Source organism: Mytilus trossulus, chromosome 11, assembly GCF_036588685.1.
Source record: "Mytilus trossulus isolate FHL-02 chromosome 11, PNRI_Mtr1.1.1.hap1, whole genome shotgun sequence".
NCBI classification, from domain to species: Eukaryota; Metazoa; Mollusca; class Bivalvia; order Mytilida; family Mytilidae; genus Mytilus; species Mytilus trossulus.
The window spans coordinates 36,992,246-37,005,109 of record NC_086383.1 but is presented as its reverse complement, the minus strand read 5'-3'; the positions used below and the strand labels follow the sequence as shown (position 1 = coordinate 37,005,109).

Here is a 12,864-nt window from a genome sequence, read left to right as displayed (position 1 = left end):
CTAACACAAAACACTAAATCATTTTATATTGATATAAACAGTCAGGGGCATTACTTAAACAAGTTACAATTAAAATTACCTATACAAGTAATGTTGAAAACGAGGCTTATTCAAATATAACTTATATAAGTTATTTTTCTGAATATTATTTTTTTAGGTGTCAAAGAATACAGATTTTACTAGCTTTAAATAATGTTCACAGTTATCTGGTTATTTTTCCCTTGATATATAAAAACTAATTTTTCAGAAACACTAATTAACTTTCCGACGCAGTTATTTTTCATACCGACGCTTACGGGTCAAAGATTGGTCTCTTGGGACTATTAAATTATCATTTTCCTCTAAAATCTTGAAGGTACACTGATATAAATAGATAGATACTTGTGAATTAATTAAGACCCGAAGTTATTTATAATTTGTAACCTAAATCAATTACATATGTGCCTTAAATGTTTAAAATAACTTATTCAAGTAATATTTTTGTCATCATTTTCAAAGTAACCCTTTATCTCTATACTCCTCTCAAATCGGATAAATTCTTTATTCTATGATATAAAATGTTGTTTAAAATCCTGAAAACTACATTAGGTCTATGTTTCTATTGAAAATTAAAATAACTCTATTAAGTAATTTTATTATTTTTAAAATAAAAAAATATTTATTTTCAAAAGTAATTAAAAAAATGACTTGTTTAAGTAACGCCCCTGCCTGATAAAGTTGTTACGAACAAAATGTATATAGGTTTAAAATTTGTTTTGTAGTTTACATGTTGTAGCTTATTTTTGTCTTTTAATTTGTATAGTAGTAACTACTTTGATCACTCAATCACTAAGACCCCTATGTATTTAAGGAGCTAGAGAAGAACAGTAAAGTAATACATATACATTCGAGGTTGGTGATGAATAGTTAATTTTAATGCATCAACGTTTGTAACGTGTATTTTGATAACTTAGTACTGTTTTTCCTAGAAGTAAATACCCATTTTGTTTTCGCAGGAAAAAGTTGCAGTAGAACCAACCCCTTTGCCATTCAGAATGGCTTTCCTCATTTCAATCTGTACATCCTCACATTGAACTGCAATATATATCTTAAAGTCATATCTTAATTATTATAAACACAAATAAATAGACAAACATTATTTCTAAGTTATCTTCCCCATTGGAGTTATCACGATTTGCTGCAGTACAAACCGAAGTACGCACTTAGGAGCCGTCATTTAACTTTGAGAAACAATTGATGTATAGACGTAATATCAACGTATGTTTTATGAAGCATATACAGAAATATTTTGAGAATTTATGGCTGTTATTTGGTACTAATTTCATTTGGTTACTTCTTGTATTCATAATAAACAATATTGTGTGCACTCGATTATGCTTTCAAGCAACCGTTGCCAGTAACCGTTGGTAAGAAATGTAGGTTGTGAGTTCTGACCCCGTTCGATCTGGTAAACTCGACATAAATCTTAATTGACTAGGATAGTAAGTTTTCTTATCAAAGGTCAGTGGTTTTCCCAGGGCAAGCTGGCTTCATCTGCCAAATAAACTGTCTTCAACGAACAAGAAACATTAAACCGGTTCTAAGAGGTGGCGTTGAAACATCGAAATTCCAAAAAAAAATATAATTTTAAGTTCCTATATCATTTTTTATGATGTTTATATCTAACTAGTCTGTTTCGTTAATTTACTGTCCATCTCCATCTTCTCAAGTATTAATACCTGTATCGTTCTTTCACTGTTTATCTCCAACTTTTTAATTATCTGTATTTTTTACTTTGCTGCTCAACTTCAACTTATGAAGTACCTATTTAGTTACTGTTATATTCCGCTATGTGTTTATGCATGCCAACTTATAACTTAAAGGAATGCCAGGAATATAAGACATTTAACCAAAGGAACATGAGTCGACGAAAAACGTATGAAACACAAACCTTTTACTTATTATTTCGCAGTCGCCCTTTTCTATACAAAATTCATCAATTTTGTTTCACTTATTACAACCAACTTTTCGACAACTGACATAATATCTGCATCGCAATATTTTATTTTCATATCTTTGTAGCAACATTACTGTAACGCCTTTACATGGAGTAGGTATCGTCTTGCCATTGGAAGAGAATTACTGCATACATGAATACTAGCTTTTTTCACATGGAGAATGTATCCCTTTATACGTTTAACAATAACATAGTATCGCATACACGTTTTCTTTTTTTTTCATAATACATATATGATTTGACTATCAGATACACATGTATATTGCAGTATGTGAGGATATACAGATTCAGAACGGCAGAGCTGTGATACAGGGAAAAGGAGTTGGTGCTACTGTAACATTTTCCTGCGATAATGGGTATCAGCTCCTAGGAAGTAAATCACTCACTTGCGAACATAATGGATTGAGTGGATATATTCCAATATGCTTTGGTACGGACTTTTATAAACATATTGACGTCGCCTACGGTGTTGTATTACTACGTGTGTTGCTGTCCAATTCACCTTTATCGCATGTGTTAGATGTTTCAAAACTGATAACTATATAAATGCATATCTCAAATAGAAACGAAAGATACCAAAGGGACAGTCAAACTCATTAATCGAGAATAAACTGACAACACCATAGCTATAATGAAAAAGACAAATAGACAAACAATACTACGCATGACACAACATAAAAAACTAAAGAATAAACAAAAAGAACCCCAAACGTACAAACGTAGAAATATAATATGCATTAGAATATATTTGTTTAATTTGGTTACTAGAATTATCCATCATACAGCTGATATATAACGTGTGTGGACAAGAAACACCTAAAATAATTTAAAACGCCAGATGCGCGTTTGTCTACACAAGACACATCAGTGACTCTCAGATCAAGTCAAACAAGTACGAAGTTGAGAAAAAATTCAGAACCATAACTCCAAATAGTTTTTCCAAACACGGCTTTGGAAATTTATTACTGGAATTAACTGCACTTTAAAACAACACTCGTTGCTTATTATTTAGTTTTCTATTTTGTGTTATTTGTATTATTCATTTTGTTTGTCTGTCTTTTATTTTTTAGCCAGGCGTTGTCAGTTTATTTTTGATTTATTTGTCTGACTGTCCCTCTGGTATATTTCGTCCCTCTTTAAAGACAAATGCACTGACTCTGCATTTCGGTTCTATACGTAGCAAACCGCACATATAAACCATGCTGTATTATGCAGCTGCACTAAATGGAAAAAAAGTAAGACGTAATAATATAATGCGTAAAAAAAACGTAAAATTACCGTTACCAAACATAACGACAACACTGTACGCGACGGCATTACATTTAATGTATTGTGAAACTATGAACCTTCACATATCAAACTATATTGTGCTATCACCTAACTATCTTAAAAAGTACCTTGTTCACAAACGCAAACAACAGTTGTTGTATTAAATGTATTAGTTATTTGCATGTCGAACATGTTCTTAACTATATTAATATCTTCATTGAACAAATCAATCATCAGCATGCGAGTCTGTAAAATATTTGACATGCACTGCTTAAATATTTGAGGTTTTTATATCTTTTTACATTTCATGGCGTCATATACAAAAACATACATATATTTTTAAAACTAGTAAATTAGACCGAATTCAATATGCTCAAGCCAAAATAAAATTAATAATCTTTGACATTTTGATTTTATAGCATGTCCAGAGACTGTCGTTAACTTTGGTGAATCAACATACAAATTCCACTGTGGAAAATTTACCTGGTATCGAGCAAAGGTATTTTTTGTTTTTATGCTACATAACTGCAATGGTTGTTATTGGACAGCATGCTTATATATTGTTAGAGATTGTGTGTCCTTTCAATACAGTCAGACTAAATTTCCAGGTAGGGTTTAAACCTTTTTTCTTGTGAACTAAGTCAGGAATCTGATGTACAGTTGTTGTCTATTCATATAGTTCATACGTGTTTCTGGTTTCTCGCTTTTATATAGATTAGAGCGTTAATTTACCCGTTTTTAACTAGTATTTTTTGTGGCTCTTTATAGATTGCTGTTATATATGAGTCAAAGCTCTGTCATAAAGGCCATACATTGAACTATAATGGTTTATTTGTTATGAATTGTTACTTTGATGGAGAGATGTCTTATTGGCACTTATACCACATCTTCCTATATCTGTTTGTTCTTCTTTGTAATGTGTGATGGGTTTTTTAGTGACTAAGGTGTTAATACAATGGTAACTGATCTGCCCCTAATTTAGAAATTTTGACAATGTAATGGAATAAGATGCAACTGTCATACAAGTGTAATAATTGGCTAGCTATACTACTAGGTCAAATCCGCCATTTTCTACATAAGAAAATGCAAGTTCCAAGTCAGAAATTTAACAGCTGTTCTCTATTTGATTGATATGTTCAACCCATCACGTTTTCCTTAAAATGACCCGTTCTAAGTCAGGAAAATGGAAACTGTTTTCATATTTTCGTTTCTCTGTGTGTTGCACTGTCGTTTTTATATGTTGAACTTAAATGTTTCTCGGCGAGCCTCCAGTTTTTAATTTTTAAGATTTAATCATCGAAAGAAGTTGAATATCGTATTACACGGTATTTAATGGTGTAATCTGTTTCTTCGATGATTTTCTAATAATGTGCAAGCAAAAATATTCCTTTTTTTCCGAAATGATCTGCAAATAAAATATGTTTTACTAAGTGACGTCACCAGGCATGGTCGTCTTTTTGTATGCCGTCACAATAAAAATATGTCATAGGAAAGAGGAAAATTCGACATTATTATCAGATTTTAACAATGAAAACGGAGATCAATCGAACCACATATTGATTATTTGTTGATACATGAGGTTTAAAAGGGATAAATTGACGAAGAACTACCTAAATATATGTAAACAACTGTAAAGAACTGTGTGCTGAGTTGAGAATTGTCTATTTTAGGCTTATTGTGAAAGTCAAAACGGAAGTCTGACCACAATTGAAACTAAGGAGGAAAATGACTTTTTAAAATATGTAGCTACATTGATAAAAACGACAGGACAAGCTGCTCCTGGTAAGTATTTTAGAGCGGTACGAGACCAACAGTTCCGTTTTATATAATCACTTTTCATTGATTTTTTTTTTTCAGAATTTAAAATATTTTTAAGGTTAAGAACACAAGTGTTAATTATGTATTGGTGTGTTTTTGCATTTACGCTTCATAACGGTTTTACCCGCAAAAGCAGGTTCAACCCAGCATTAAATGGCAGTTATAATCTTGTAATTCGTATATGTGTGTGTTGCATTGACATTTTGATTTTTTTGTTGAACTTCAGAGTTTCTGTTGTTTCGATATTTTCTTCTGATAGTGTACGTGTTTCCAGAGTTTAAGTTTGTAAAATCAAGCTGTTTGATTCAAATGGTTATTTTTTGTTAACTTTGAAATGAAAACATAAGACACGAGTTTCTATTTTCAAGTTATAACAAAAATGTAAAATATTTGTATTCACTGAGAAAGATTGATGATACCAGTGTGCACAATTCACTCGAAAACACACAACTTAAACGAAATAATACATCAAAATCACGTGCAATCAGTTCATGTTAGTATCATGTGAATCTGATGTTAAATTATGAATCATTTTGGTTTAAAACTCATGTCAAGTGTTTGATAAAGCTTTTGACACAACATCAAGATTTTTAAATCAATAGAAGACCTGAAAAATTCCTATTATTCGTGTTTAAATGTTACATAAGATTCACATGAATATCAATAACATGTTTAATATTTGCTGTTCTAGTCCAGCGGATATCAGAGTAATTGATCACTTTATGGTAAGAGCAGGACACTTGGCATAGATAAAGTTTAAGGGATATAGACAAAATTCAGATATGGAGCCACGAAAAAAAATCAAATATGGCTGCCAATTTCAAAATGACCGACAAAAGTATAACAATATTCACTTGATGGAAGTCTTCCAAATTTAATGAGTCCAGAAGATGTCACAAATCTAAGGAAATACAATTAAGATATGTCAATTATTATTTTCTTAAACTTTATAATACAGAAAGCATTCAAATGGCATCAATGGTGCGTCAAAATGTCAGAATTTGGCAGTTTAAGTATATATACACCATCATTGTGTAATACAAAATGATCAAATCCGTAAAAACTGATCATTTGATATCAACAAAGTCCTGCAATGTATTATTATTACCTTGGTACATAGATTATATTTTCAAAATGGCGGCTATATATATATATATTCAAAATGATGCCGTTTAACATGTCAAAATTTGATGTTTGTTAAAGTATGGTATGGAATTATCTAAAAAGTAATGGATCATTTATTTCAAAACAATAACGTATATACGAACATATCATTTTTTAATTTAACATGTGACATTAACTATAAAATGAAAAATGGCCGATTTAACTCAAAACGGCGTCTTTGGTCAGTTCTTATTTTTGACAGTTACAGGTAATGACCTTAGAAAAAAATAACAATTTTCCTGTTGACAACACAGTTGCCGCGAAGAAATTCTCTGTGGGTTTCTGGATTCGTTTTTGGTTAAATGAAGTATATCACGCAGATGAATTTGCAGCAATCGTGAACAGTTAGTGTGATCTAAAAAAAAGAACCAAGGGATGATCTTTGAGAGAGCTTCAATATATAAAAAAGTTCGGCTGTGTCTGGTGAAGTAACCTATGCATTTACTAAAACAGTAGTCAATTCACTTTCTTCAAGCTAACTATCTATCGAGAGCGTCGAACGTAGCCATTATTGTGTGTAGGTCACCGCGCATTATGTTTTCCTTACTATACATATGAGGGCAGTTACACTGTATTAGTGTTGCTACTGTGAAAATCGGTTGGTCAAATGCTACAGCTGAAGTTTGGTCTGGATTTAGCTTGCTTACAGCACTAAGAATAATTGTCAATGCATGTTGTATTATTGCAACATTCGTTAATATGTTGTACATAAATATGGCCGCTAGTTCTTTCTATTCAATTAATTAACATTGAAATTTCTGATTATGCGGTATTGGCTTATTGTTGAATGCCGTACGGTAATCTTTAATTGTTTATTTATGTGTCATTTTGTCATTTTATCTTACAGTGCGTGTCGTGAATTATATGCCTTACTCTATAGTATGCATTATTAATCTTGTCATATCAGAAGTATTTATCAAGTTACCTACCTAGTCCTTATAATACCTGGAGGCACATAGATCAAGGATTAGATCTTTGTACGCATCTCTGAAATATGCTTGTTTTTTCTATTTCACCCCAGCTGATTCCATATTCTTCTTTAATTTCAGCTTCAACCGTTCATCTCCCAGTTTTTTAGGGCGTCCTTTCTTTCTTTTTTCCCCAGGTGTTCATCACAGGGCGCCTCTGGTCAAGTCCTCCACTGGTGTTCTAAGAACATGGCCAAGCCATCTCCATAGAGTATCAGTCTTGTTGGATCCTGTTGTTTCATGGAAGTTTTTGTTGGTGACCTTACGCTGCCTTAATGTCCTTAATATCTTTCGAAGACAACCGTTTTGAAAACGGGAGAGCTTATTGGTGTCTGTTACTGTCATTCAACAGCATTCTGCCCTATATAGTAGCACTGCTAGTACACAACTGTTATATAGTTTATGTTTGGTGTTCTTATTAATGTTGCTTGACTTCAAGATGTGTCTTAGTTTTAAAAGTGCAGTTTTTGCTTTTTCTATTCTCGCTGTAATTTCTTTGTTTGCTTCTCCTTCAGATGTTACTATGGATTGCAATCTAAGAGTGTCCCACTCAAATCTATTACAGGAGGTTATGAGGTGTAACGATGCATGACTTATGATTTCTTTATGTTTATATTCAATCCAATCATACTTGCATTCTTTTGTAACTTAGTGGTTTTGTCTTGCATGTGTGTGTCTAGATGTGACAATAAGGCTAGCTCACCTCTATAGTCCAGTCTATATGTTAGGTAGTTATAAAGAGTCCACCTGATAACTGTGTTGTTACTGCTGATGGTAGAATTCATTACCCAATTGACAACTATTATGAATAGAAGGGAAGACATAACACAGCCTTTTCTAACTTCGGATTTTACTAGAAAACCAATATCTGATGAGGTTCCTACAGTGCATCTGAATTCTGTATAGAACATTTTGATAAGCTGTACTATCTTGCTGATAATCCATAGCATCTTTAGCGTTCTCTGTGAATGATAACAAAGGCTTTAAAGTTAATTATCAGTTGTATTTGACTTTCTGAGCTCAGTTCGATGATGTTTTGTAACTCAAATATGTGGTGGCAACAACTGTTTTCTTTTCTGAAGCCTGCCTGTTCTTCTCTGAGTTTGTTGTCGATATTTTTTTTGATTCTGTCTATTAGTATGTTGGTGAACATTTATTTTGGATTGGTAGTTAGGTGATTTCTCTCCAGTTATTGCAGTTTGTGAGGTTGCCTTTTTTAACCAGGCTAATGCTGTTACCTTCTTACCAGTTTTTAGGTATGTTGATATTTTACCAAATCTTTTTGAATGATGTGCGAAGAATGTTTTCTGTTAAGGCTGGATCTGATTTAAATAGTTCTGCTGATAGCTTATGATAGGAATAACCGTTTCACAAATGATATCGGATATGTTCCTTACGTCGTAACTACAATTCACTTCCCTTTCATGAAGGTGACCTACCGAATTTGAGTATTTACCGTATTTGTTATCACCTAAGCAACACGACGGGTGTCACAACTTTTTGAAATGTTTGGTTCTTAATGCTCCTCAAATCTGTACTTGTTTGGCTTTTATTACTATGTTGATCTGAGCGTCCCTGATGAGTCTTTATAATGTAGACGAAACACGCGTCTGGCGAATTGAACTATAATCCTGGTACCTTTGATAACTTTTTATACGCAACGAGTGATTTAGAAGCTGATTTGTTGAGGATCATTTCAACTCCTGCCTGGTGTTTGTCGTCTTTTCTCCCAGAGTTTATGATTGTATCACCTGTATTTGTCAAGTTGTTTCCAAACCCCGTCCAACTACAATTACTCATACTTAGAATTTGCAGATTGTTTTCCTCCATTTCTCTTAACACTTGGGCTTTTTGTTCCGTCTCATACATGGTACGGACAATCGAACGGCCCGATTTAAGTTTGGTTCTCGCATTCAGAATACTTTTCATGTGACTAGCTTTCTGTTTGCTTTCACTGGTTCCATTCATATGCGCAGAAATCTGCTGGTCTTCTGATGTTAGGAGACGAGGGAATTTTTTTTTCTAATCCTTGTTTCCGTAAGCAGTTGTTGTTTTATGAGTAGGGGATATTACTCCCTAGCTCAACCTCCAACCTGATGGACCAAGGTTATTTGTTAATGGTTTTTCTTCAAGTAGATAGTTGCTCTCCTTGGCTTACGAGTCTGATCTGTCCGTGGATTTATCTTAGAGAAATTGATGTAACATGGCTAGGACCCTCTCCTGGCCGACTATTTCCCCCATAGTTGCGGAAAGGTTAATGAGTTCTAGGGCAAGTCCACATTTACATGATCCTGCACACTGCATTTCTGGGGCCCTTGCTGCTGCTCCAAGATCCCCAACAGATTCGAATAATTTATGCAATCAGTTACCGTGAGGAGGCTACTGCTGAAGACTTGATAATGCAGAGGCTATGTACTGGCAGGAAAGACTTACTCACTTGGCTTTCTTTTCGCAAAAAGCTTTTGCTAGCCAGCGGCATAAGCCACTCATAGGACAGTCCCATTCACTAGATGCATAAAATTACCCTGTGATGCACTACCATCACCACCATATTATGAATAGATAAGTCGATTTCTATGTATACAAAGTGTGTGCATTGCAATGTTGCTGTCAGAATCGTATCAATTTGTAGATTGTGATACACCGATATCATTACTAATAATGTAGCATAATTGTGTGAGATGTTAAAGTTCTAACCTGTAACGAATTTTTGGATGACATGGAGACTGATGAACAATTTGAGGTTGTCGACTCAAAAACGTGACTCATTGCTTTGAACCAATTTACGAGTGACTGTCATAATTTATACATCATTTTTTTTTCATAAGAATTATCTTGTCCATTTACATAAAGTATGTTTCTTGTGATATTAATGTTCTTTCGATTCGTATCATCACTTAGGAAGTGAATCAATGTCGACTAACGGTTATCATATTTTTAGATCATTGGTGGATAGGTCTAACAGACATACAGACTGAAGGCACATTTGAATGGATATCGGGACATCCAGTAATATACACTGATTGGTTTCAAGGAACGAACAGGCAACCAGATAATGTTGACACATTGGGAGGTACAATTGATGTGGACTGTGCTTCATTATATCCGTTAGGATCATTCCAATGGTTTGATGAGGCATGCAGGTTTAATAGATGCCAAGCATTTTGTGAAATTTGGTCAGTTTTTATACATAATCCTATACAACAAATGACATTTCTTACATCCATTTAATCAACAATAATTAAAAGTGTTCTGTCATTTGTTTCAAAGCACATACTAAATATGTAAGTACTAACACATATTCCTAAACATAATAGTAATATTTCATTTTGACCACAACTTTTTTTCTGTTGATTAGTAAGCAAATAATTAATACAAACTATTTACATTGAAATGTTTGTGGAATGGAATAGACTTTTAACAGAAATTTTGACTTCACTGACCTTAATAAACGTAGGTGTGAAATCTTATATAGGAAACAACAAACAAACAACGAACGTAAATTCAAAGAAATAGTTTATAAAGATCATGATAAAGCAAACACATGTGTGATAGAAGGTCTACATATGTTGGATTGTCAACATCTTAGAATAAGAACAAATATCGAACTTATTTTTTTCAGACAACAAATTGGTAGCATGATGATGATTTTTTTTTTAATATTGTATCCCGTACTTATTGTTATCTCAATTAATGCCCAAATGGCAAGTATCTGTTTTGGCTTTCACTTTCACTATTACAAAAATAAGTGAAAACATAATTGCAATTCAATCAATGTTTTATTGATTTGATATTTACGTATTCACTCATTACGTAAATATATATTTTTAGGTATAAGTATTTTCATCTATAATACTAGAAAAACGAGGTCAAATTTGTCAGCCGTCATTGTGTAAAAACGACAAATCAAAGAATTTAACTTTATATACAGCTAATACAGGACAATGGTGTAGATTAAAAATTACAACACTCTAGACCCGTTTGTTTTCCAAATAATTAATATAGGTAATAATTAAAAAGTAACGGGTGGAATGCAATACCGATAGCAATGATATTTTCACCTGTTACCTATTACTTTATCTGTTCCACATCTGACAGGCGCATCACTAAACGGTGTATTTAAAATAGTTTGGTATATGCACGTGTCGTAATCATAGCATGAACACTTCTAAATTCAATCATTGTCAATATGTTCCCTATTGTAGTAATTTAATTAGTAAGATTTTCTAAGATGACAATACCAATACTGAGAATCTGGACTTAAAATAGGGTGTATAGGTACATTTTCAGTTTGTTAGCGAACATGAGGTAAAACAGCGAATCAAAGAAATCAAATTTATCTATACCTAATATTTGACAATGCTGTTCCATACCAGTACCTTTTGTTTTCCGAATAATTGATATTATAAATAATTGATAAGTTCCAGGGCGATGGGCTCAAACAGAAACATTTTGAAAGCAAAGAAAACTGTGTATCTTATAATCGACATGACTTAATCAGATGACAATACTAGTACTAAAATAAGGCTTACGCACAGTTATATTCTTTTTTGTTTAATTCAGTCACGGAGTATAATATAAGCTTATGTTTAATCTTTTGTAGATAACAGTAGCAATGATCAGTTTCAGAGCAAGGCCGTGTAATGAGACATTCTGATAAGATTCAATAAAATAATAAGCAAAGTTTATTTCGCATATTTGTTTTTCTATTGACCACCAATATATTTTAGGGTCTGATATCTTTAAATACCAAATCAATTCAACAAATACTAACTGAAAAGTGTCCTATGCCCAATTGAGTGTCGATTTAAACGACGCTGATATTTGTATTGTCGGAGACATACTTCCTATCAACACACCATGCCTTGTTCTATCTGGAGATTTACGGTTTCCTCAGAGTTTTTATTGCTACTTACTTCCGAATCGGTTGATACCATTTAATTTAGAGTAAAGATCTGCTGTTGCTTTTTTTCATCTAAAACCGATATAAATGTGACCAGTAAGTGATGATTGATAAACACAAAGAAAGAAAAACACGGCTAAAATACAAAACTTGTTACTTTGCTGCTATCAAATCACATTTGTAAAATAGCAACACATTATGATTAAATCTTATTGGTTCTTTTGTCAACAATATGCTCATTAAAAAACACTCATAAACAACGGAAGTTTTATTGACACAAAATTCCAAAAACTTTTAACGTTTTCACAGTGCAACTAGAAAAACAATTCTGACTAATTTGCAGGGATGGCAATTCAGTGCTCACATTTTCCGATGTAACATACTAGGATGAAGACAAAAAAGGATGTGTTTTAGATTTGTTTTAGATTTGTGCGTATGTTATAGTCTTGACATCAAAATATCCAAACAAAAGTAAACAAACTATTAGGCTTAAAATTTATGACGAGAAGGTTGCTTTAAGATAACAAGATTCTCCTTTGAACACCATCTCTTTGTATTGTTTGATCCGCTTTATACATAACATTATGGAACATGTGATGAATCGATTGCGAATTCTCATTTCGTTGTAACACATACAGTCGTTACGAAAAATTGTTCAACATATTCCTTTTATAATTTATCTATATGTTGTTTGGACTTTAGACGATGCAAACACACAAAACGTCACCATTGGGCTTTACACAGGT

At 32.8% G+C, this 12,864-nt stretch overlaps 1 protein-coding gene across 1 annotated transcript in view; it reads left to right on the top strand.

The window, feature by feature from the left end:
* Window positions 1–11,903, top strand: part of LOC134690341 (asialoglycoprotein receptor 2-like) — a 28,897-nt gene extending 16,994 nt beyond the window's left edge. Inside the window, exons 4-8 of the mRNA XM_063550308.1 lie at window positions 2,265–2,426; window positions 3,685–3,764; window positions 4,936–5,047; window positions 10,157–10,391; window positions 11,819–11,903. Coding sequence (XP_063406378.1) covers window positions 2,265–2,426; window positions 3,685–3,764; window positions 4,936–5,047; window positions 10,157–10,391; window position 11,819 — 590 coding nt within the window. The 3' untranslated portion in view covers window positions 11,820–11,903. The remainder of the gene's footprint in view (window positions 1–2,264; window positions 2,427–3,684; window positions 3,765–4,935; window positions 5,048–10,156; window positions 10,392–11,818) is intronic.
* Window positions 11,904–12,864: the final 961 nt, after the last annotated feature.